This window comes from Belonocnema kinseyi, chromosome 5 (assembly GCF_010883055.1).
Source record: "Belonocnema kinseyi isolate 2016_QV_RU_SX_M_011 chromosome 5, B_treatae_v1, whole genome shotgun sequence".
In the NCBI taxonomy this organism is placed as follows: domain Eukaryota; kingdom Metazoa; phylum Arthropoda; class Insecta; order Hymenoptera; family Cynipidae; genus Belonocnema; species Belonocnema kinseyi.
In genome coordinates this window covers 11,797,703-11,825,515 of record NC_046661.1, presented here as the reverse complement: position 1 = coordinate 11,825,515, position 27,813 = coordinate 11,797,703, and the positions used below count along the sequence as shown (strand labels likewise).

At 35.8% G+C, this 27,813-nt stretch overlaps 1 protein-coding gene across 4 annotated transcripts in view; it reads left to right on the top strand.

Annotated features, from left to right (window-relative positions):
- The window catches only part of LOC117172295 (protein kinase C and casein kinase substrate in neurons protein 2), a 547,527-nt gene that overhangs the window by 315,220 nt on the left and 204,494 nt on the right, over window positions 1–27,813 (top strand). For all 4 annotated transcript variants that reach the window (XM_033360057.1, XM_033360055.1, XM_033360056.1 and 1 more), the window contains exons 6-7: window positions 24,553–24,673; window positions 25,164–25,274. In XM_033360057.1, the coding sequence (XP_033215948.1) occupies window positions 24,553–24,673; window positions 25,164–25,274 (232 nt within the window). The remainder of the gene's footprint in view (window positions 1–24,552; window positions 24,674–25,163; window positions 25,275–27,813) is intronic.

The following is a 27,813-nucleotide window of genomic DNA, read 5'->3' as shown; positions in this document are numbered from 1 at the left end:
GCTATCTAAGGATGGTACTATAGAACGCCACCTCAAGGTAGGCCTAGTGGCGCCATCTCTTGGTCAGGCCGGAAACTTATCAATCCACCCTCGTATTTTATTGTAGTTTTATTTTATCAGTATCGACTAGTTTCATAGCGATTGTAAGTTTTTTGCACAGGTACTTCATAGGCATGAGAGGCTACACTTTTTTGAAAATCCTTATTATTTAATAGTTCTGTACATCAGTCTCAGATTCTCTTTATTTTTTCAGGTGAAATAATTACTTGCGAATTAAGTTTTAATTACCACTTATTATGCCGAAAAAACAGTGTTCTTGTTGTGGCAAATTCTTAAAACCAAAGACTCATCTATCAGTAGTTCAGGATGAACGGGCATTAAATGTTCTTAAAACTGCTTTTAATATTTTGATTCCTGCAAAAGCGAGATGCTGTGCTTCTCATTTGGTTGATAATGGTTTTCTTAAGAAAGATTCGATTTCTAAGCTTCTGAATGGTTTGCGTGAGGAGGCAAGAAAAACAGGGTTGAATTTTGATGATCCATCTGCGCTTGAGGATAAAGATTATTATAGGCTCACCGGTTTGACGAAAAATATATTTAGTAACGTTGCACAGTACTTGTCAGTTGAAGTGCGTTCGATAAAAGGTCGTTCTGTGCGTTTGTGCCTTGCATTATTGTTGATCAAGTTGCGCACAGGTCTTTCCAATGCATGAGCGCGGAGCTCATCCTCAGACAAATCTCCTGGTATGAGGCTATTATACAAATAAAACAATACTTATTTTTTGCACAACGGACCTGTCACCTTCTGCATAAGCTTGAAAAAATAAAAATGGGCGCGTATGTGTCCAAATACTATCATTGTGAATTCCTCTGTATCGCTCTGTATGTTAAAGGCTGTTTTAGCTCATGCGTCTTTAGTCAAACAGACTTACATGTACCCCTGAGATACATCTAAATTGATATACTACAGAAGGTGTATCGGCGAAGGTTTTGCCCATCAACGTATCCATCTGCTGGAACTCATCCGGAACTATGTGAATCCGTATAAATCGTATCATCACACCATTCATAGTTACAGCTATAATTATATATCCACTAGATTGAACTGAATAGTAGTGCGGTCCCCAACTTTTTCATGTGACACTTGAGTTGTGAATTTGTAGGTTAGTTTCACAAGTCCTAGACTCTTATGTTTCAGGACAATTTCTTGAGATATGTCCGTAATTGTTACAATTGTAGCACTTCAGTTCGGCGTTTTAGTTTTCGAGTGGTGTTCGAGGGTCTGATGTACTCGACACCGATCTTTTCTGGTTGATGTTCTACTTCCGTCCTGATGTTTCTTCCTCGCACCCTGCATCCCGCTAATGTGAAGATTTACACTCGAACTCCAAAGATAAAAGCTCCAAGCATACGAGTGCTCGACAGATACAAGCGTCGCGACTCCAAAGGAGTAAGCGGAATTTTTCCCCTCTACCCGCCCCCTTTTTGAAAGTCAGGAGTGCCTGAGTGCACGCTGCCTTGAATTCGACGTACGCGTGTCAGGACTCTGTGCTTTCTCACGCATTACCCCCGAATTTGAAACGTCGAAGGAGTGGGAGCCCCCTCTAACGGTCGCATCTTTGAAGTTTCCGATTCCCGAACTTCTCACTTCTTTGGAGTTCGAGTTTATTTTGTTTTGTTGCATTGGTCTTCCCCGCTTGTTCAGATCCTGTAATTCTCTCAATTCGCTGTCATCGCTGCTCACGTTACATGCGTCTTTAGACCAAATTCCCACGAGCATTTTTTCTTTTATGTCGGCTGACTTTCATCGAGTACGAACGAATTCTATAAAGCGTCACAGAAGTCTTTCCACCTTGTAAAATATGAAGCTCTAAGTTTAAACCAGTCTTTGGCTTCATCTTCAAAGTGAATTTTTTCAGTTCTAAGCGCGAAACTGTCCGGCTAGTGATTAAGAGATTTCATTCTGTGAGTTATCTCAATCCAATCTCTGTTGCCTGAAACTTCTCCATTAAACTCTTCGATGCTCTTACTTAGGTCCAGCATAATTTTCTAATTCTAAACTGTTTCGCTATTTTTGGCTCGAACTGCTAGAGGTACTACGCTTTGATCACTTAACAAGCATTTACACAACTGGCGCATAATCTGATCTCGTCTTTGTACATCTGCCAACAATCTAAGAACTACTTTTTCTAAGTAAGGTTAGGTGTCAACAGCGCCGCATGTTGAAGAGGATTTGGCAACACTGTCTGATCTTCCAACTATGAAAATTAAAAAAAAACTTCATTTTTTTCATTTTACACTAACAGAATTTAATGAAAAAAATATTATTATTGATTGGCATAAGAAACCGACTTTTTTAGGGCCTCAACTAAGTTTCCTCTCAAATCACCTAATATAAAACAAAATTGGGGCTGTACAAAATATTGGTTCGAACTATAAAATTGTCACCGGAGAACTTTCATGAAAATAATATAGAAATGGGCTTTTTTCCTAAAGCGCTATCTATCTTTTTTCACTGAAAGATATATAAGCAACAAATTTTATCAAATAAAGCGAAAAGATAATAATCATAACAATAAGAAGACTAGAGATTATAATAGGTTAAACAAGGTACTTGTACCATATTTAGGGACCATACAATTGGCAAAAGACATACGCGATAAACCAGACAAACAGAATCTTATTTATGAAATCCCATGTGGAAGCTGGAATGCAGCATACAAAGGCTCAAACAAGAAGGGCCACTAGGAATAAGAAGAGATGAACACGAAATAGTGATAACAGAAACGAATAGTATTCTTTCGAAGCATAAAATTACACATAGGCATAACTTTGACGGTAATGGTGTAAATATTATATTCAATTTTTATGATAGAGTATCGTTTTGGAATTTCTGTGTTTTTTGGTTTAAACAATATAGAAAGAATATATAAACATTTTCAAATGAGTATTAAAGATCAACACGTATACCAAACAATTTTAATAATTTCTTAATAATTAATTTCATTTTTATTTCTAAATTCTAACTAATATTAGGCATAAGACCAAAAATTTACCAGGTGCTTCCTATACAAATTTCCTAATGAGGATGTGATAAATTTTGAAAAATGTTGGTTTCCTGTAGGGTTACATAACTCTATTTACTGATCCGAACAAATTTTTTTTATATTAAAATCATACTTGTCTAGTATCATAGATTCTTGTACAGTTGAATCGATGCGTTGTAGAACAGGGTATCTAATATTTCTCCTAGAGTGGAGGGAGTGTCCCCAGCCGCTTGGTTTAAATATCGGCCGCCCCCCCCCCCCCCGAAATTTTACCTGCCGATAGGAGGGGATATGCTACGAAATCTTTTTCTTAAGGGTGAGTCATCTAATTTGACTGAAGAATGTTTTGCGATTTTTAAATTTGCTTCTCAACGCAAGAATATTTATATAAAAATGTAAAGTAACAAAATTGGCCATGTCAGGTTTATGAATCTCAATCTTGAAAAGTAATACTGAAATTAACTTAGCATTTACCAGAATTATTGGAACTGCGCTTTACAATAAAAATAATTCTAATAATATCGATCTTAATTATTATAAAGTATTTTTATTTAAAAAAAATATTTGCAGAGTATTCTGCCGACCAAACAAGAAAAGTCGTAACTACATATAGGATGAATCCCCTACCATCCCAGTTTCGGCTAGGTTGACAGGGGACTCATCCACAATGTAGTTACTACTTTTCTTATTTGGATGGCAGTACCTTCGTCATCAACAAATTTTTTTTACTTTAATTTCGGGGAGTTTTCATAAGTGTTTTATCAACAGGAAATTATTATGAGTTAGCATTCACCAAATCATCATTGCTATAAGCTATTTTCAGAAATTAATTTTTAATTTTTGAGTTTTTCTCACAGTTCCACTCTCGTATGAAAGTATAAATATGGCTAACCATACATACCACACAGCCTTTAAAATTGAATATTGAATTCAAACCAAAAAAAAAAACTTAAGAAGTTTCCACGTGTTCTCGAGGTATGACTACAAAATTCCAAGCGTATCTGTTTTGAGTTCTAGTCAGCAGTCACCAACACTTTCGGCCTGTGCGCTGCATACCTCCTTTGTTGAGGCAGGACCTCGTAGGCCACGGATAGAAGGATCGCTTGCTCGGGCACACTTTGAATTCGTTTCTTTTAAACTGATACTTTTAATCAGTAATTTTTAAATAATTATTAAATCGTAATAAATATGTATTTTCAAACCCTAAAAATGATTTTAAACAAATTTACTGAATAAAAGTATCAGTTGAAAAGAATCAAAATAAATGGCTGTCCTAACAAGCGTCACTTCTATTCGTGACCTTTTCAGACTTGCATTAACGAAGGAGGCGCATGCATCAGGACGACCAACAGTGGATGAAATCAGGAATTCAATATTCAAGAGAGTCTAAAGCATGTGAAAAGAACAAAGGGCGAGCAAAGTCAGTCGATTGACAGAATCAAACACTATAGTCCGAAATCAAAAAAAGTCTGCTTAAAGCACCTAAGAAAAATGAATGTGGCATGCTTTTTCTGGAACCTAGGAGTAATCAAAACTCGTTGAGGCAAAATCTGAACAGATCCTGTTTGCGAGAAAAACACATTTTTTGTGCAGAAAAATAACCAATAATCGTTTTTTTTTTAGAAAATTTCCTTAGGGTTATATTTTATCACAAAATCTGTCATATAAAAAAATTAAGTTGCCTTTAGAATGAGCACCGCAGCTTTAAAAAGTACTCGTTAGTTATCGAAATAGAGCGCATATCTTCAGGCCATAAATACCGAGAATCGATTTTTGGCAATATCTCCTAAAGGATGTATCTTATCACTAATTTAGTTCACATATGATTTATAGAAAATTTGATTACCTTCTAAATGAGCCCTATAGCTTTAAAAAATATTTACCGAGGCGTTTTGAGAAAAATAGTTTCAAAAAAACTTCTCATGCTAAAAAAATCGAATGAAAATCTATAAAAATTCTATTCTTATGTAAATCATAGACTGGCCTTATATATTTTTGTTGTCAATTTGATTTCAACTCTTGAATATTGATATTCCCTCAAACGACGAATGAACTATAAGATGATGACTTTAAATAATGCCATAATTGAAAGAGGATGTATTCCAAGTTTTAAATGTGAAGCGAAGGAAATTCTACGACTGCATCTTTCAATCTCAGACTCAAGTTAGGACCTTTTTGGTTTAAAAATCTTGCATCTCAAAAAGCCGTTATTTCTGGACTCAAAATAAGATTAATTCTTTTCTGTGAACGCTCACAATACCAGAAATATTAATACGGGATAGATAATATTGCCATACTGATTACCTTGAATAGAAATAATCTACTTAACTGAGTCTATGATTTACATGCAAATATATTTTTTTCGGATTTTAATTTGATTTTTTTTAGCGCATTAAGACATGAGAAGTTTGCGAACAGCTAATTTTCAACTATTTCTGAGTAATTGTCCTTGAAAACGGTGCTCTCGGAGACGCGAAGATATCACTGTTTCGTAACTTTAAATCCATCCCAGCGTACAATAAATATGCGAAGGCATTTGCGATGCTACCCGTGGTTGCGGTTAGAACGGCTCTTATACCAAGGGTTTCTGCTGAATATGGTTACAATACTTAATAAGCAGTCGCCGACAATTGTCGAGGGATGGTTCCAAGGGAACCATCCGCTTATGGGGAAACCCATAAGCGGATGCATGCCGAATGCTGAATGGCACCTGAGCGAGATGTCTTAAACGGAGACTTTGGGATACCGGGTGACCTCTCAGAGTAAGCAATCTTACTCTTGCATACGGGGTTCTACAAGGACTAATGAACCCTTTCTCCAGCTGCACGTGGGAACTACAATGAAGGCATCAAACCACCAAAAAGTTTCAAATGCAGTTCAAAACGAAAAAACCTGCAGAGCCGACATTGAGTGGATGGATCAACTCAAGGATGACTTTCTAGACTGCTAGATGCCAGGGTTATCTCTGTTAAAAAGACTTTATGGCGCATATGCACACTCTGTGTTGCCAGAAACATCCAGAGCTTCAACACGTTTCGCATCAGTAATTGCGAAATCAACATGCCTACCTCTTAAATACTGGATATGTGCGCAGAGCGCTTCCTTAACCGCTGCATGAAGAAGATGAAGATGAGGAAGCGACATTGAGTTCAACGGCGGAAAGCAGACACGTTCTGAAAGATGATAGTTATTTCAGGATAAGGAGGAGCATCAACATACATATTCCTCGTAAGCCCCAAGATCTGGCTGAAATGAATGCCTCCCTTGGTGAAGATATCTCGGAGGAGTCCGACTTCTGGACCATCAATTGTTCAGTTTATGGTTCTGCGAGAGCTTTGGCTGATTCAAATGGAAGACTAAAACCGACGATGGATCAAACGACCAAAAAACGCATGCATCAGCTGAACAAGAAGATTCAATGGGCAAGACAGAATGCGTCCCGTGTTAAGTATGTAATTAACTACATAACATCTCGTAGACCGTTCACCGAAAGGGTTCGAAAGTTCGCCCAAGAACAGAGAACCTTAAATCACACACTGAAAAAGTCAAAGCTGCTGACAATGAAGCAACATATTGTTGACAAAATACGGTTGTTATCTTACGCAAGGAAGAGAATAAAGAAAAAGGAGGGGGTGGATTAGGGAGAATCAAAAGTTCCTTGCTAACCCATCGCGCCTTTTTAGCGATAGAACCAGAGGTGGACGAACGTTTGAGCGAAGACGAGCGATAAGTTCACTATATATGCGATCTACTTGCGTTCCGGTTTATTATGAAATCTTTAAAGTTGTACCCATTATTTTTCCACTGAATTTGATTAGTGTAATATTGTAACTATTTCAAATAAACCAAACTTGCACATTATTATTAAGTGAACTGTCTGTTTTTATACTTTGAAAGACTCATGAAAGTAGGCTGACCACGAATATTTGTCGTAAATTGAACTTCTATATTTGCATAAACAAGTTGAAAAAACAAAAGCCATTTTTCGTCTTACTACATCAATGTTTCGCAGTTAAGTCTCTCCGATACGCAGACTAGCTTAAAACGACCAAAGATTTTGTCCAAAAATGTCAAAATTTGTCTTCTTGCTTTCTTCCTTGGTAAGTAAAGCAATAAATATTATTATAATACATGTCTTTTTCGTGAATGGGTCACAAATGTTTAAAGGCGTTTGTGTATAAAATGACGGGTCAAGTAGCCGGATGGAATCAGAAGCCCGTGATCCCTCTCAATGTGGAAATGGACGCAGAAAAATAAATTAGAGGTATCCAAACATATTTTACTTGTGCTTTGTCTTTTATATTTTATACGTTTTTTTTCTTTGTTTTGTATTCATTTTTGTCCTCTCGTATGCCATCTTCTCGGACAAGACATCAATAATCAACTAGGAGGAGGAAGTCCAAACCACAATTGTTCATAGTCATCCGTTTTTTACAGTTGAGTCTGAGAAGTGGTTGAATCCCGGCCTGAAAGATTGCAAACTCCTTGTTGAAAACGAATATTTTAAACATCTCAATTTATCTTTATAATTGAAAGGGAGAAAAGCACTAATACCTTAGAATTACACAATCCTTTTACCTATCGCTCTGAATCCCTTAAAATCAGAGGGGTAGGTTTTCGTAACAAATTAAATAAACTTCTCTAGGCTAATTCAAATTTAGGTTAGCAATTAAGACAATAGAAACTTTATTTAAGTTACAAGAAATGAGGTGCTTCACTCTAACGAATCGAAATAATTTGCTCTTTCCCACTGAACTAAATTCTCACAATCTTACCATTTTAGGTTTCCTAAGCCCCCAAAAAACAGAACAGAAAGTTAGGCTATCTTCGAAATCAAGGTACCAAAATAATTCAATAATCCTACTATTTTAGTATTAATATGTCTCAAGCACGCTCTACAATTACGGAAACATTCGCGACACTCGAGAAAGAGAAGGTTGACTCCATCGTCGGAAGACGTGGTCTGATCATAAATTACTAATGAATAATTCTTCTTAAAAATCAATCAAAACCCGTACAACCATCGAGCTTACCCGGAAACAAAACCTATACCTTGGTTTCCACGTCAATTCTGCGTCCTTCAGTTTTCCTTCCGGAACGTCTATTGGGTCTGAGGATATTTAATCATTTAGTAAACAGATTATCGACGGTTTCTCGTTCGGATGTCATGATGACGATTTGGATGACAGAGCAAGAGTGATAGGTCAAAATTTCTGCCGAAGTTCATAGAGGTCAGAATTCTCTAGTCTAGGTTATTCTCCAATGGACGACGTTGCCGAGATCATGTAGCATTTATCTAACCAAGACTTTATGAATATGTGTGGACGTCTAAAATCGTGCATAATTACCACGTATAATCGTCATTCAGGGTTCTCACTCCAGTGAAAGAATTTGTATACAGAGAGCCTTAGGTCTCGACATAGGGTCGGGACCCCACGTTCGCTTTCGCCTCTGTTGAGATGTGGTCTCGGACGTCCGTACGATGGTGCCATACAGTTCTAGCGGGAAGAAGCTCCCACATTTGAATTGTCAGTTCGATTTGCGGTATAAGTTTTTCCTCTCTCTTGCTACAAATTAGTTTTCGTAGATAGATAAGGTTCCGGAAGGAAGTATGAAAAGAGAAGAGATAAGGAGTAAATAAAAAAAGCGTTATAAAAATTACCTTGAGTGTTTCCTGGTGGTGCTTTCGGAGGTCACCCTTGCTCTAGCGTCTCACGCGGGTTAATTCGAAATTTCCCGGTTCATTTTGACAGGTCAAGTTCTGTTAGTGACGGGTAATATCTACCACGTCACAAGCCTCTCTTGTATTAAGGAGTATATACAATATCTAGAAGCATATTAAGTAATTAAACTAGAAATAAAAGGTAATCTTAACAAACACTTACGAAGCTATGCATTTTCTTTTTATAGTAATTTATATCAATAATAGTGATCTGCATTTTACACAGCTTCACAATTTAATGTCATCATTGAACAAGTCAGACCTAGAGCATACTAGAAGCATATTAAGTAATTAAACTAGAAATAAAAGGTAATCTTAACAAACAATTACGAAGCTATGCATTTTCTTTTTATAGTAATTTATATCATTAATAGTGATCTGCATTTTACACAGCTTCACAATTTATTGTCATCATTGAACTGGTCATACCACCCCGTTGTTAAATTGCTCACTTAGTTTATTTCTAGAAACTCAGTTTCGAATAATAAAGAAGGAGGAATAAAGCTAAATAACGAAATTTTGTCTTAAAGATGTTTTAAAAATTAAATGATCTGTAATGTTATTTTTATCTCATAAACGGAGTAGATATTCAAGGAAACCATTCTTGGTGTGGTTTATAATAAAACATTTTGATCTGCTTTCCCCACAAAAACGAAAACAATTACAAATATCATTATGAAGGCAGAAAAAAAACTGCATTCACGTGAAAATTTGCATAAATCGTGTTCCTGTGCTAAAAAATATGATTCATTACAGAAATTTGTACAAACTTCTCAAATTAAAGTTTTTTACCAGTTTTTTTAACACACTACCCAAATTTCTAAAAACGATAATCTTGTATGAATGCACTTTTTTCGTTAGAACTAACAAAGCTGCTCTAAACGTGGTTTGAAATTAAGTTTGAAATTTGCGAAAAAGGAAACAATCACTAGTCTTCAAATACTACACAATCTCTGAGACGACGCAATTGCTTACCCGCCTAGAACAAAAGGTAAATTTATATGCAAATAGTATTAGAAATAAACTCATTACTTTCCGTTTCTCTTTGAATATTGTGTAAATGAGTCATTATTAGCACGAATAATTACAATAATAAATATAAGTGCAGAATAATTTATTTTAAGAAAACTACTGTTAATCTTTAAGCAACAACATTCTGCTATTTATTTCCTTGCGAAAATTTTTTTTTTAAATTCAAAAATTTTTCAAGCTCAGTGATAAATATTTCTGAATAATCGGACCTGAGTTGCGTTTTTCGTGGAGAACGGGCGGCCAGATGGGGTGGTGTTAAAGTTTGGGGATTAGTAAGAATATGGTGAGGCGGACATGAATGTTAAAGCGAGAGAAAAAAGTAGTGGGTACTTGCGAGAGAAAGTGAGTGAGAGTGGATAAAACTGGTGAAGATGGAAGGAGGAGCTAATGTTTCTATCTCTTAAAATAGAAGAAGAGGGACGGGATGAAGTTAGTAAGCGTGTCGACTGACAGGGCTGGAATGCCAGCTGTCTCAGCGGAAACGGCCGGTCTGGAATGCCAGTAGGCCCGTTAGCGGACGAGAGCGAGGGAGCGATAAGTAAAAGAACCAGTGAGAATTGATTTGTGCATAGATATTGATTTTTTCTGAGTATAATTTGCATTATGTTAACAAGATTTAGAGACAAGCTTAACGTCCAAGTTATTCGCTTCTGGAGAGTAATGGCGATGTAGCTTCGAGAAACCTAGGGCTGGTATCCAGCTACAGGTTGTCCAATGAGACAGAGGTGAATGCGTTTGTGGATAGAGAGGGACGGTAATGGCTTGTGGTTTGAACCTAGGGCTGGTAACCAGATGTAGGTTTTTGTAAGGGTGCTGGTGTCTAGTTCCCAAACAAGTGACGTTCCATGCTAATACGTGCCCTCATATAGCGGATTCCGCGTGGGCGTTGCGTGGGAGTCGCGCGGAGAGGGTAGAAAATTAGTGGAGGGAAATGATCGCTTCTAGCTTCGCTGGCGCTCTACTCGCGTTCCTCGTCTCTACTCGCCCTGCCGCCTTGCTGACGCAAAGGATGACGTTGCTTCTTTCTCTGTTTCTCTTATACTAAGGTCTTATATTTAGTTGATAGAATGTAAGATAGTTGCCTACTGAATGCACAAACGTTGTCTGCGAGAGTGTTTTTAATATAAAAATAAAATATTCTCGCTCTATGCGCGCTGCGTATAAGAGTGTAAAGGTGGTAGTGATTTTGGAAGAGAAAATCAGCTCTGAAAAAATAACTCTGTCCGAGACCAGTAAACCTCAACCAACTTTAGCCGAAATGTTTTATGTTCTAGATTATACAATTCTCATTTTTTAGCATAATTTCATAATAATGTTTCAGTCATCTTTTAAGAAAAATGAAGCCTATTATATGGGGCAGAATACGTCAAGTGTGGTCCTATCTAAAATTATTTTTTTTGTCGGGTCATCATTTAACTGAATTTTAGGCTTAACGGACCATATAAATTTACCGAACCATAGATCAATTTGTCACATGGTTGTCAATATGCAGGGGCCTTCAATTTTCACTTTTTCATGTGCTTTTCAACCTTCACGTTAGTGTAACTTATTTTAGGATGATCCCATTAGATTGTTATTATAGTGTTTGAAAAACTCTAATCATGCACTTGAAGACTATCATAATTTTTTTTTCGTTCTGATCTTTTGTAATAAAAATAAAAATGGATTTTTTGAAAAAAAAAATATGCTTAAAATTGTTTTCTTTTGTAAAGAAATTAATTTTTTTACATTCTATAAAGTCATCAAGAATAAAAACTGGGCAGGGAACAATTTCATGGTCAAATTGTGATTTTTACACTCGAGGGGACAACATTCAACTTACGCTGAAAACTTAATATCCCTGTATATTGACAACCGGCTGTTAAATGGATTTATTGATCGATGAATTAATATAGGTCCAATAGTACTACACGTAAAAAAATCTGGGCGGAGGCGGGTACCAGGTACCATACAACCAATATTGTCCGCGCGGGTTGAACATATATCGATTCGAAAAAGGAACTACGGTGGACACGATGCGCTAATGCATCGCGGGCTGAGTTACCGAACTTCTGGTAGGCCAGCATTGAAGAGCACGCGTTCCGCTTGTGGGATTACTCTGTTCATGCATCCACAGAATCAATTTTATCTGTACACGGGTACGTCTTGCGTGTTAGTCGAATTAGGCGGGTCCCCGAAGAATTGAACCACCATAGTTCCATTTTTGAACCGATAGAGGTCCAGTCCATGCGGGTAATATTTTTTCTATGGCAGTGGGGTAGCCAGGGGGGAGCTTGACCCCCCCCCCCCCCCCCCCCCCCCCCCGAAACTAAGTTTTTTCATTATTCAAACCCCTTTCCCCCTACTCTTTGTCAATGCGTAAACCCGAAGCCCCCTCGAAAAAAATCAAATCCCCTCCCGAAAAAAATCCTGGCTACGCTGCTGTTCTATGGTATCTGGTACCCGCCTCCGCTCAGATTTTTACATTCTCATTCGTGAGAGTGTAATGCAATCGTTCAAATTCTCGATTTCTAGTTTTTAACGGGTCTTTACGTTTTGGCACTCACAGAATCCGAACATTATACAATTTTTTAGGTGTCTCTGTATGTCTGTATGTATGGTTACCTAAATCTTGTAGCCACACTAACTTTTGAAGGATTCGTCCAATCAAGTCAGCCTTTGATACACTCCTGAAGGTTTCCAAAATGAAGGTTAAGTTCCTTAATCGGATTTTTTCAACCAAAATTAAAAAATGTAGAGCATTTTCAAAATTGATAAACATTATTTTCCAAATAAAATTTTTTTGTCAAACTTTCTTATAGATGGATAGAAGAACTGCAAATTATCCCAATAAAATTTTCAATTTTGATGAAAATTAGAAAAGTTATATACTTTTGAAAATTTTGAAAGTGTTCAGAAAAATGTAAAAAAATATTTTTCTAAAAGATTAAGAAATTTCATTTAAATTCATCACTAGATATCAAATATGTATAATTCAGATAATTTGAAACTGGATAAAAAAAACAATAATCTTAGGTGGGAACACTTGGCGTATTCTGTCCCATATTTAAAACCCAGAAATTAAAAAATGGGAATAAGCATTGTTTTTGAAAAAGAGCTCCCACGATTTTTAAATTACATATCAGAAGTATCTGAAAATCTTTTGAGGAGAAAATACTGCAAAAAATTTCAGTAATATCATTTTTTCAGAACTTTTTGCATTCAAAAGTTACAATTTCACAAAAAATTGTGTAGAAACGTTGTAACTCTAAATTTAATTTTGAACATTCCCCACGTAAAAATTTTTTATCCAACATTTTTTCTTGATAATCGTAATTTTAAACAAAAATCGCTTCCACGATTATTTTATTTTTTTGCACAAAATATGCAGACACTATATAAGAATAATATTTTGCAAAAAAATCCTTCAATACTTTTTTTAGGGTAAATTTGTTTGAGGCTCCCCTTGGAGGGGTTTGCAAGGCCAAACACAAAGTATGTTATTACTTATAGGGTACAATTAGCATAATGTTAATTTCGTATGGCGCGATGGCTGCACGACAACTAGCCCGTAGACAATTCAACCGCGACAATTGATCCGTGGACAATTGATCCGCGACAATTCATCCGCAATAAATCATCCGCGACAATACTTGGAATCTGGAAAGGGGACGGGGAATATTCCACTTAAGTTGTATATAATACTTCGACATTGGTAGCAATGATTGTTATGATGAAATGCTCCAAACTTTTTAAATTAAAAACATGCCACAATCCTCATAAGTTCATTTAAAGAGAATCCTTTTTCATAAAATCTATAAATAATAACGAGGAGATGAAACTCAGACATGTATCATGCTTAAAAAAAAAGAAGTACAATCAAAATACTCATCACCAGTACGTTTATCGGTTGTTGTGTGAATTATTACGGAACATGATCGTTTCTTATATTCAACGCAACGCCATGTTACATTTGTGTTGTTGACACTTTTCTTTGCATACAAATGGCCTTCGTGTAACAACATTAAACCACCCCGTTTTAATTTTATGAACTTCAGTGGCATCTTAAGAACTTTAATAACACAGCAATTGAAAAAAAAAACCAACAATCAATAACAATAAACCGACGTACTTCATTTAACTCAGATATCAAGATATGGAATGCTCACGAATCAATTGTCGACGGATCAATTGTCAACAGATCAATTGTCGCGCGGACCAATTGTCGCGGATTAATTGTTATGGATCAATTGTCCGCGGGCCAACTGGCGTGCCATCGGCGCGATATTTGAAAGTAAACTGAAGTCTCTCCGATTTCAACTTCACCACCCCTATCTTAAGTTCCTCTTATTTCAAGACCCCCGTACACGGTCATTTCAAATTGCTCAGTTACGTCACCGCTCACCACGGTCCCATTACGCTCTTTTCCGCATCACTAGCTGACCAATGAAACAAAGCCCGAAGAACGAGAAGCCCTACTTTTTTATTTGAGTACTTTAGCATGCCGTAATAGAAATTCATACAACTATTTCGAGAAAATATTCTGAAAAAAATAAGTCAGAATGGAAAAGTATTGAGAAAATACATTCTATATTTTAGAAATATTACTATTAACACCTTTATAACTTACCTTTACGTTTAGAATATTTTCTCCAAAAATTTGTCTGCTCTCTTATGTCAAGCACTATGCTAAGCTTCCTCGCGGCTGACATTTTGACTTATTCTAGCATTCTACATTTTAAAAATATTAATTTTTAAACTTAATTTTATACGTTTAGTATAGTTTCTCCAAAAAGTTGTCTGAACTCCTTTGTGATGACTTGGATTGTATATTTTATAATGTTTGATGCATGACTTATTATTGTAAGATTTATAATTTATAATTAATTGTCATAAGAATATTTTAGCTATATAATTTTCTTTGATCATCTTCTGCCAACGTTTTTTGTTTAATCTGCTTAAGAGTTCTTACGAAATTTATTTATTTATAATTTTTTTAATGAATAATTATGATACATAGTTTTCATTTATTTTAAACATTATTTGTATAAAGTAGAGGGCTGCGCCGACAGACTTTTCACCGGCGGTGGCGATTTCTGCAATTTTAATCGGTGGTGAGCGGCACCTTCTTTGCTAATTGGCACCGGCGTGACGGTATAGCCTAGTATTTTTGTTGACATGTGGCTGGGAAAAGATAAAAATATGTGGGGACAAAAGATCATTTTCCATCAGAAGATATTGATTTAAATCCATATACCTTAACTCCTAATTGTTCGCCAGAATTTCCGCAACCAATCAAAAGCCACTGGATCACCTGGCGGGAAGAAATCCGTTACCATGTAAATATATCTACCATCGGCGAGAAAACTATAGGCATCTGCCTTTGAAGCTTACCAACTCAGTCAGAAAAAAAGCTAGCACAACAAAAAAAACAGTCATATAAAAGCTGAAAGTGTTCTACGTAAATGAGCTTGAAGGCGTTTATGTAAAAAAAATTTTGTGCTTAGCAGACTGAAAAATGTAAAAAAAGTAAGGATTTTCGGGTACATTTAAGAACAGTCAAGTTTAAAGCATTATTTCTTATACAAGGGGCGATGGGAATATTTGAAAAAATTCATGAGTATGAGGAAAACTGTTGTGAACCAGCTGCAGTTGAGAAATTGAAAAAATAATTAAAATTGTTGCTTAAAAGTACAAAAATGTGCAACTGTATTATCTTCAGTGCCTGACCTGTGGCCAGGTGCTATCCAAGATTTCAGAACCAGGGGTCGAAGAATGGCACCAGCGGTCGGCAGTAAAACAAAAAAGGGCCCCCCCCCCCCCTGCTCTCTGTCACTTGTTTTCCAACAACAACAAAATGTTTAAAAATATCGCGATTTTCACAAAAAAGAAGATTAACACATCTTTTCGGGTAATTGAAAATAAATACAGAGTCTATCCATTACAGTTTGCAGTTTGAATCGCTTTAATATCTGTATTAGAACTTAAGATAATATAGTTGCACATTTTTGTACTTTTAAGCAACAATTTTTATTATTTTTTTAATTTCTCAACTATAATTCTCTAAACTTGACTGTTCATAAATGTACCCGAAAATCCTTACTTTTTTTACATTTTTCAGTCTGCTAAGCAAAAAATTTTTTACATAAACACCTTCAAGCTCATTTACGTAGAACACTTTCAGCTTTTACATGACTGTTTTTTTGTTGTGCTAGCATTTTTTTGACTGAATTGTTAAGCTTCAAAGGCAGATGCCTATAGTTTTCTCGCCGATAGTAAGATTACGTCGGCGCGCCGATACGCTGCCGCGCCGACGGTGCTGAATTCGGATCAGCGGCGGCGCGGTTTTGAAGAAAGACGGCCGGCGTCTTGGCGTGGTGGCGCAACCGTATAAATTAAAGCAATTGTAAATTGTGACTAATTTTTTCCACTTTCTATCATTTTTCCGCTTGACAATACATTATAATAGCAGAACCATTTCAACGTATACGAATATCAGAAACGGGGTTGGTGTCATTTCGACTGACACACAACTTAACAATTTATATGAATCTTGTTAAGGTTGTGAGATAGGCACCAGGATGAGTAAAATACATAAAAATAATAAATAGTATTAGCATTTCGTACGTTACAAATAGCGACAGGGGCACCCCGCAGATTGATCAGTAACGCTTTAGACAAAGCCCGAAGTCAATGTTTTATCCGCTCTCCTGTCTCTGCTCACAACAGACAATACTTACTGTACTTAATTCTAAAAATATTTATTTCACAAAAAATGTTTTAAACAAAAGTTGTAGCAAACATCATCCAATATCATTTTTGTCTATGTCATTTTTGTCATCGAATACAATAATGTCTGTACGAAAAAACGTGGAAGGACACATTAACGAGAACAGAATCGAAATAACTAAATTTCACAATTATCGTTATTTTAAAGGATCGATCACATTACCCTGTCGATGAAAAAGCACTGAAAAACGCACTGGTGAATGGCACTGGGCCGTCAGTGCCGTTTCACTGGTTGTTTGTGCGGATTTTTGGCACCTAAACGGCACTGAGAAGTGATGGGACGGTCATAATGTTCCTATTGTATTCATCACGTACCGGGCGGACAAAGTTATTTACAGTACCTGGTCGCAACCAAACAGACTCCCTTTTTAGAATTTTGTTCAGATTATTAGCACTTGTTTAATTTATGAATTTTCTCATTATACATATTTATAATGATAACTTATATATTAATATACTACTTTGAAGTTGAATTAAAAAATGTTGTCTATTTTGGCGTCTCTCATTACAATTACGAGATACGATATATTCATTCCAATTTTAAACATCCAAAAGAAAAAGTTAGATATCTGAAATAATTGAACCCCATAGATTCTGAATTTTTAAACTTCTCGTAGATAATTTTAAAATGTTACACATTTTAATTTTCAAACCCTTTCAGCTGGTCTACTTGGTAGCCTACCGATTTTCACTAACATTTTGGTATACACTACTAACACACCATTTCAAGGACCTCACGGACTAGATTTATTGGATGAAAATAGCCTTTTAAAAATTTAAGTGGACACTTTAAGGGGAACTCAGGTATATAAAACTAAAGACACAGGTAGTGTCGAAGAAATAGCACTGAATCAGCACTGACCAGTGCCGTTTCATTGCTTTTTCAGTGCGTTTTAATCGGCAGGGTATTTAAAAATCGAGGAAAATGAGGATATATGCGTCTTCGGGGGACTGAGTAATAATAAAAAATTCGGGTTTTCTTAAGGCTTTTGATAAAAAATTGCGTACACTAAGTTTTACAATTTTTCCATTGCGAATTTCGCACGAAAAAAATTGCTAAAAATTCACGGAGATGTCTTGATGTAAAAAAATACTGCAATTTTTTCGGATTTTTCTATGATTAGCTTGGCTAAAGAATGCGAAGATCGAAATTCGCATAAAAACCGATTATCATTCAATATGGCAGCTATCGGGCTGAAAATGTGCGATTTGAAGATCCTAGCGTGAAATAGTAAAAGCGATCGATTCTATAATTGATGAAGAATCCGTGTGATAAAGCTTAATTTTCCACACTAGTTACGGTAAATTTGGGAAATATTAGACTTTTTACCTCAATTTTTAGTTTACCGTTTTCTGCGTAACAGAATTGTCACCATTGCCACGTACTTTTTAATGTTGGCATAACTGTTTCGATTAGTATCGAACTAACTATCGAGCGTATCGAACTTCTGTAAGCATAGTCACTTCTCTAAACATAATTTAAAATCAAAGTGCAAGAGCGTGAGGCTGCGAGATCGTTTCGTTTACCACACAATCAAAACAAATAAAAATTTCTGAAAGAAATTTGATTGAAGACGAATATTTAAATTGTTTGACGCCTCATGGAGTCCGTGATTTTGCTCCCGATGCCGCACAGTGTATCAAAAAACACCTTTTTTGGATAAAAATCGACCGACAGTGCAATTCTTAACGGATTTTGATGGTTTTCTTTAGAAATGCCCGTAATGCTTGCAGATATAACAAGTGACTGCCGAAATTTGATTTCGACTTAACAGAAATTTGTCATTTAACAACAAAGGTAAAACTTTTTGTTGCTAAACTTTTCCGTGATACAATTTCATCTAAGACTTTCAATTATCCAAACAATTTTTATAAACAAATGCACATTTAAAACACTTTTTGATGAAAAGGATTGATTTTTTTGCGGAATCGGCTTAGAATGTTTTGCCAAACACTTCTGGCTATCATGTTTTTATAAACAAATGCACACTTTCACCATTTTTTTTATGGATATGATTGATTTTTTTCGCGGAATCAACTTAAAATGTCTTACCAAAGAAACTTTGCGCTCATCTTCTTCATAGTGGCCAAAAATGTGTTAATTATTCACAAAATTTTTATAAAGAAATGTAAATTTTGTTCATTATTTCATGAATGGCATTGATTTTTTAGCGGAAATAATTCGAAATTTCTTGAAAAAGACCCTTTGATATTATATGTTGCGTTTTCCAAAAGTTGAAAGACGCAGAACAAATATGTGTGCCTCATTGCATGGAATTTTAGCTACATATGGTAAGTTGTTAGCATGTTTTGATCAAACCCTACAAATATTGCAGCGAGAAGATGCTTTCAGTCCAGTGAGAATATTACACACCTTTCCATCTATTATCGTGCACATCAAGTCAAAGCTGTTATCAACATTCATTCCACTGAAATCAATTCCACATTATCACCTGTGATACTTTATACAAAAGCTATGGGTTAACATTAGCTTATCATTGCGAATCACGAAAAAATGACTTTTGTTAATTAATTTGTTTATAACATTATTAACAATCTGTGTTGTTACTCTTATCCACTGAAAATTATGTTTTGATGGAATTGGAATGGAAGCTTCCAATGCGTCCCCTAAGGGTTTACTTTTTTTCTTGCACCTTCTTCCCTATTCCTTTATACAAACCCCACACACTTACGTGGTGGTGGGAGGGTGACCTGCAGTTTAAATATGGGTTCTGAACCACCAAGAGCAACAGCTTTAAGTGCTTAGAAAAAACCTTTTTCACTAGAGGTACCGGTCCCACGACTCTCGGGAGATAAATATCTCCCTTGCTAGGGTAGTGTTCACCGCAAGGGCTACCAGACTCTTCCAGAGTGCGAGGCGGTTATCGAATCCGCAAGCCGACGGAGTGGATCCAAAGCTCACGTTTTAACCTCCGCGACCATCGCCCCACTTAAATTATGTTTAGTTAGTTATTACATTAATTTATGACCTTTTTTAATGAATTTAAAACTCTTGGAAGAAATGGTATCACGGAAAAATTTAGCAGCAAAAAGTTTTAACTTGGTTGTTAAATAACAAATTTCTGTTTAGTCGAAATAAAATGTCGGCAGCCACTCATTATACCTGCAAGCCTTACGGGCATTTCTAAAAAAACATGAAAATCCGTTAAGAATTGCACTGTTGGTCGATTTTTTTCCACAAATGACACACTGTGTGCCGTGACAAGCAAACATTACATATGTACATGGTTGCATTTCCTTGAGGCCAGAATGATGGACGTACCTCAGAATCGACAGTTAACCACGACGACTTTATCTACTTACATGAAAGGCACATGCCTGAAATAATTTTAATACTGATATCCAATAATCTTGATCCAATGAATCTTAATTGGCTTATTATCTACTTTTGACCATTTAGACTCTACTTCACCAAGCTAATGTTAACAAGCTGGGTAAACACAGAATAACTAAACCGCGGTCAACTCAAACATCGAGGTGTGAACTAATGTGTCATGGATAACAGTTCTCCCGATAATAACTCTTACAGTAACTAGGCACATTATCCTTAGTCGAATTATAGATAGTTCGTGGACAGTGGCGAGTTTAACTACATGTCGCGTCTATAGATTGCGCCACTGGCACTAAAAATATTCAGGGGGCACACTGATGCAATTGAGTGTGCCTGTGCCGAAACAGCTAATTCGGAGTTGTTAATCCGTCTCGTCATCCACGAGGTTGGTAATTTTGAACTGTTGCCAACCGTTGTAACTGTATGTGCTCCTCCTACATTGAACTCAGTGACAATTGAGTGTCACCTCAAAAGCGCCATTAATCGCCATTTTTTCAAAATTGAGTTAAGCAAGTTATCATATGTCATTTAATGTAAATAATAGTTGTACCCAGTAATATTTCACCTATTATTTTTTTTCACGAAAATAATTTAAGGTTCAAAAACAAGTAAGTGCATTCTCAAACTGTAATAAGAAGTCAAAACATAGTAAATACACATCCGTTGGGTACCTTGTTTTGCAATATCAACAGAAGATTGGACAGTGGCGTTTTCTTATAAAACAATGTAAGCGCCCTGCATACTGTTTTTAAGATTACTTAGTAACACATGTCAGCATTTTTTTTAACAGTTTTGATGCTTATATATCGAATTTAGTGATGAATAATTGAAGCAATATATTTAATTAATTTTTCTTTGTCATTTATTTAATGTAAAATAATATAAAACAGCTTATTTTACTGTAAATAATACTTTTGTTTTATGCATGGTTTCTTAAATGTTATTAATATAATGACACGGAAGAAGTGAAATAAATTATTTCTTATTCTATAGTTACTATCGATCAGTATAGATGTCACTCCACAATCTGTGGAAATAGCAATAAAAAGCATTGATCAAGTTAACACTTCAAATAATATGAAATAATAAGCGTCATTATTGACAAGAAGGAAAATAAATTTTAAAAAAATTAATTATGCGTTCCTGAGAAAATATCTTCTAACATCGGTCTACTGGGAATTGAACCACAGAACTTCCGATTGCCGGTCGGGTGCTTTCCCAATTAAGCTATTAGAGATATCGAAAGAAAAATCCTTTTTCAGAAATATATGCTATCTCAAGCCAGGTGTTATATTTATGATACGAGTAATTTGAAGGGAATCTGTATTCTCAGCAGAGAAGTTAAAAGAGAAATTTAATTTGAAAAATAAATAGTGTTTTATGGCGCTTGATTTATTTTGAAAGCTCGCACTACGTAAAACCTGTTTAGCATAGATGCTGAGAAATGAAGTGAGCGCCATTTTAAATTTCTAACGCGTTTCGGAATTTTTAAAAGGTTGTAAAAAAAAAATTTTTGTTTCTTTTTAGTGTCACTTTATTGGCTTGTTGGTTCATACTAGCATAAAAGAGAATTCTACTAAACATGTTAACAATATGTTAAAAGTTCATTTTTAAGTATGTAATAGTTTTGTGCTGCAAATCATAAACGCGTTTACCTTTATCATGAAAAATTTATGGTTTGGCGTTTACTGTTTTATAACTGCCCACAGCTGTGCTACTTTAAAATGAGTGTTACCTTTTTCTTATTCAGAAAATACTTTTCACTTTATTGTTCTAATTTATATTTTTCATGTCCATATATATATTTTAATTATTAATTTATTTTAACAAATTTTTATTAATTTGGGGTAGTTCAATGGACGAAGAACGAGCTTACGGCGCTTGACATCGCTACACGTAAGATCATGCATATGCATAAGAGCTTGCATATCAAATCGTCTGTTCCTCCATTATGCACTAATGGAAAAAATTAAAGGATCAACAAAATTTTCTGAATTTTTAGTGATCTTCCAGAATGCAGTATCTCAGTGAAAAATGGTCATATCAAGGTCTTAAAAAAGTCATTTTGAAGCTTTAAGTTTCTCGTTTTGAGATGTTTTGGCAGATTCATTTCCGTAGTTACATGTTCCGCGAAATTTTAACAAGTATTGTGAGAAAAAAATTTTGCAAATTTTTTTTTCGAGTCCACGAGCTTGAACAAATATTTTCTAACTTAGATATGGCATGTACCGGATAGCTTTTTCCATCAGCTTCAATTTCCTTTTTTTAAAACCTCGGTAGGACGATTTTTCAATGAGATATCAAACTTTAAATAAAAAAGGACCCTTTTGTCTTTAATCGGCGATATCTCAGCAACCAATGGTCGCACAGAAAAATCAAGGACTAAATTCAACGGCTAAATTAAAAATCTTCATGAAATTACAAATGTTGAGTGTGCCTTTTACAGTTATATGGCTAAAATGAAAACAAAATTTTTCTTTAGCTTTTCCTCTATTTTTCTCGCAAAAACCGCTCAAATTTACTAAAAAAAATTGTAGAAATTTTTTTTTTCGACGTTTAAAATTTTTTTTATAGGTTTCCAAAACTTGAAAAAATTTTAATGTTCACGGTCGGATTTACGCTTGTGTATGTGTGTGTGTGTGTGTGTGTGTGTGCCTGATTGTCCGTTCGTCTTTCCGTATGTAATCTTGATAAGTAAGTAGGTTGTTCAATAACGCGTGTTGCCACCCCGACTCTTAATATTTAAATGTCCCTGAATGAATACCAGGGGTGTTCTCGAGGCCCACGAAATGCTACCCCATATCATCACCGATCCAACGTTGTAGTCAACGACCGGACGCACGAAGTTTTTGGCAAAACGTTACCCTTGACGACACCAAACAAGGGGACGTCGGTCGTTACCATTAAGGCAAAATCGGGACTTTTTGCTGAACAAAAGAGTACCCCACTGCCACAAGGTCCAGTTCAGGTGATCGTTGGCTCGTCGTCAAGGTACCGTGCATGCAATCGGGATGCTACGGATTGGGTAAGGCCCATACTATTACCAACTTCACGACCAACTTCAACAAGAGTCATTAAACGAGCAACTTCCGGCTCTGACAAGTGACGCCTTAGCATGAGGAAAAATCAAAACGAAAAAAAATATTTTAATGAAGAAAAAGGTTAGTTTAAAAAAACAAACTATTTTTTAGGTGTTCATTTCGCACGAAAATCGAGCAGAGATTTGTTTCCTAAACTGATATGAATCGGGGTGGAAACGCGATTTGAGTCATCAACTTTAATTTTAATTAAATTAAAAATTGATGGTCAAAAACATCAGTAGGACACATTCCTACGAACACACACTCCTATTCAGACACACACACACACACGTGCGCAGTAGCGTAAATATGACCGTGCAACCTGCACGTAGTACGTTTTGGGCTTGAAATTTTTTTCCATTTTAGCCATGATTAGGACATAGTCAAGCGCGAAAAACGTGACCTTTTAATTTCTTCAAAAGTTTGACCGTCTGCAACAAGGAAACGGTTGGTTAGATCGAAATGTAACTTCGCAGTGTTTTTAGGGGTTATTCAGCTTTAAAAGGCACACTCAACATTAGTCATTTCATGAAGATTTACCATTTAGCCATTGATGTATCGTCGATCAAAGACTAAAGGGTTCCTTTTTATTTGAACTTCGATATCGCACTAAAAAATAGTCGAACCGAGGTTTAAAAACAGCAAATTGAAGCTGAATAAACCAGCTATCCAGTCCATACCATAGCTAAGTTGGAAACATTTTTTTCAAGCTCGTGGACTTGAAAAAAAATAACAAAAAAATTGCACACATTTTTTCTCACACTACTTGTTACAATTGCGCGGAACATATAGCTCCAAAAATTTGTCTGCCAAAAGATCTAAAACTAGAAACTTAAAGCTTCAAAATTCTTTTTTTAAGATATCCGAATCTCCAGTGTCTTTTCATAATCGAATTGTTCTAAGTACAGCTTACGTCGTTGCAAATGGTAGACATCCTCTCCTGAAAATGGTAAGGAACCACGAGACGATTGACATAGGAGCGTTTCTTCATAAAGCCGCAGAGTAGGCGGCCGAAGCTCTTGGCCTGAATTTTAACGTCAGAAGTGAGAAAAATGCATTACCTTATCTACATGATTTTTTTTCTAAAAGCCGAAGTCAAGAAAGCGGATGTTGAAAAATTCCGCTAAGAGCTACTTGTCAAGAACGTGCACGAAAACTTTTGCTTTTCTTAAATCATCAGGGCCTAATTCACGTACAGGAGGTTTCAATTTCACGTGCCAAGATATTTCACATGCTCTTAAATTTGTCCAACAAGAGAAAAAAACTGTTTGCAAATTTTACTGTAATGCGTTGTTTTAAATACTGTCATCTTTTATGTAAACGATGTGTGTATTCATTTATTAAAATCAAAAAGTTTTTAGAATCGTATTTTTTTCTAGCAAATGAGATTTCGTTCCACTTTATGGTAGCACAATTAATGTTCCAAGAATATGATTTTACTAACCGATTATGTTCTATGTTTTGAATTATGCGATTGCATAATCCGTTGAAGTTGATATAAAAAATGTTTACACTTAACAATCATGTAAAAGAATAAACATTATTTTTCAGGCTGCCGCAAATATATGAAGAGTTTTATCACACGATCAACAATGCGGATCACGAAAAAGACCTAAAGTGGTGGTCCAATAATCACGGAGTAAATATGGCCATGAACTGGCCACAATTTGAGGTGAGTAAGTAAACTCATCGAAAAAAAGTTAGTTCGCATGTACACTGTTCTGCTTTTTTATGTTAACCCTTCTGATTGCAAAATTTGAATCCTTATTGACAAAAAAGGGGAGGTCATTGCTTTGTGCGCATTATACGATTTTTTATACCTGAAATTAAAGATTGGTTATAGTTTCTCTAATAGGTATTTCTAAATTAGAAATTTATGATCCTAAAACATTAAATCAATTAGGAGATAAAGATCGGTAAATAGTCACCGCCACTTTTAGATGAAGAAAATTAATTTATTTCTTGTAATTATTTCCATAGAAAAATTATTCAAATCCCAAGCATTGAAAAGAGCACCTAATGGTAATTCTTTATTTTCTAGTAATTGATACCTTAATTTTTTCAATGTAATCAAACTTTCACTAAACAAAACGAATAGTTAAGAATTTATAGAGATTAGACGAATGCGTGCATGTGATTGTGTGTGCATTGCTATTGTACAGGATTACACAGAGGAGTTCCGAGACATCACAAAGGGGTCGAAATCAAAGGAGGCCTTGCCAGCAGGTTCCATCACACTCATCAATCAACGACCAGTAGGCGAGGATTCGCATGTAAAAAATTTTTACGTTTACTTAAGTTGTTTAGAAAAATATAGGTCTTAATTGAAGATTGTTTGACTAAATTTTATTATGAATACTTCAATATAAAGAGGCGTCGAGAAATAAGGGCTATCTAACTGTAATCATAAATAAAATAAAATCTAATAATAGATTTAATGCTTTCACGATGATTCATTTTGATAAAAAGAGATATTTCGGGTTCCAATCGTGTAAAAACTACTAATTTTGCTGACGTTTCATGATTGGTTATCCTTGAATCGCTTTAAAGAAGAAAGCACTGTACATTGTCTCTCAATATTCTCAATACGATAGAAGAAGAGGTTTCAAAGCCAGCGTAAGGAATGCGATCATACTGATCGGCTTAAAGCATTGGCGCCCCACTGCTGCTTGACGCGATTCCGCTATCGTGTTTATTCTCTATACAAACTTTTGGGCTTCCCGCTTGAGTGTGAACTTACGAAACGTTGTACCGCAATTACCAAACTCGGCCGTTAGGATACAGCGCTTTTCGCTACTGTACTGAAGGCCCCTTTTGGGTCCTCTCACTTGAAACTGCGGCGCGGCTTCATTTCTCGGAAGGCTCTAATCAACGTGGTCGAAATTTAAGTTCGACTGTAATAATAGAGCCAGAAGTTTATGTTGCCTCCTGCCTTAATTGTGGTTGCGGCAGTGTTTAAAAAATGGCCCCAGCTTGAAGTTGAAGGATGCCGACAGCTGAAATCTCTCTTAGGCCATGCTCTGGGAAAGGATAAAGGTACAAACCTCATGGTCCTCGGCTCCTCCGATTTGAATATGGTTCTGCGTCTCCGAACGTAAACATCAGGGCCGTATGAACATTGAGAGTGAACTGACGCAACATGAGGCATAGTGCCGCAGTTATTCCGTTAGGCGGTTTAGGTACAGCACTTTATCTATATGCTACTGTTTTTTCACGCATAAGTGATCATAGCTCTTACCCCCGCAGCTCCTTTTAGCCGTAAACGCCGCGTGCCGTTAATTTTCGGAACACGCAAATCGAATTTACTGAAATCCGGGTTCGAGTGGAACATCTGCTCTGCTCAATCTGTGTACAGATTAGAAGAAAAACAACACCTGAGTTACTATCGTTACCTCTTTTATGATTTTACAGGTCAATACGTTAAAAATACGCAACGTTTCAGTAATCCATATCTCGTAAGGGGCCAAAGATGTCATAAACTGGTGGAGATTTAAGTTTCTCTCGTTCCAAGGTAGCTGTACCAAGTGTTTGGGGTCTGATCCCTGGATTTAGAGGAAACTTTCATGAAGCATGAATAAATATTTCATAATCCCGACAGGATTTTCTCCATTCTGTGAGGGAAGTGATCATCATCTTGCTTTTGTCATAGTTCAAATTGTTGTGTGTACGGAATGCATAGCATAACTACTGATGAAATACGAAATTCGTATTTTACTGCCTAAAAAAGTTTAATACGTAATATTTGTTGAGACGTAGAAGGTCAAAGTTGACCAGTTCCGCTGTTTGTTGCAAAATTAGACAGCGGTGCTTTATTTAAATTTGACATGCTAGTAAAGGTCAAAGCTTGCTCATGGAATTATTTGAAAAAATCTAGTGTCAAAGATCTCGAAAATTAAGAGGATGGAAAGGGTGTGGATTGCCGAGAAGCAGGTGAAGTCAACAAACATTTACAATGTAAAATAAAAAAGGGTTTACTTGAACCAACTTACAAGTGGTGTTGGTACCAAAGGGTTTGGATGCGGAAAGATCGAAAAGGGCGCTGACTAACGGTACGTGTAGAGAGCACAAGACTGAGTGCTCGGTGCCCAGCTTCAGGGCCTGTGTTATAGCGGGGTGATTATAACTTTGATATACTAGATTATGAAATTTGACTAAAAAATTAGTTACTTTTTTCTCAAACATCTTTTGGTACATTTTGCTGCTGACAATCAGTTAAATTTGATTAATAATTCATTAATTGTAATTAGTGATGCAATAAGTCATCTCTCATTTCGCTAACCATTAGTCAAATTGAAGCTGTTACTTATAGTGAACATAGGTCGTGAGGGCTAAGGCATAAATTTCTAATCCAATCCTTCTGCCTGTGTTTTGATTTCCCGCCTCACATTCTGGAATAGCTTCGGCAGCCCACGCGCAATAGTCTGGAAGAGTAATTTACTTTTCATAATCATTCGCAAGTCGTATTTCTTAACCAATTTCAAATTTAATTAGAAATATTCAGCATTACATTTTTTAGTGATTTTTTGTTTGCGATTTGTTAAATTTTTGTTACCGAAAAACAATATGTAAACAAATTGCCCAAATTACACATTTCAGGTTTGTGATTTTTTTTTACTTGTGTGTTTCTCTCATAGAAAGAATTATTCACTTCATAGTATTTTATATGGTCATTTATAAGAGCCATAATTTATAACGGAACATTAGCATAAACTAACGTTTACGGTTAATATAAACATGTTTATAAACGAATTCTCAATAAATCAATTTTTCTCCTAGCTACATGATTTTTTGTCACGAAAAGTGATTCACAAA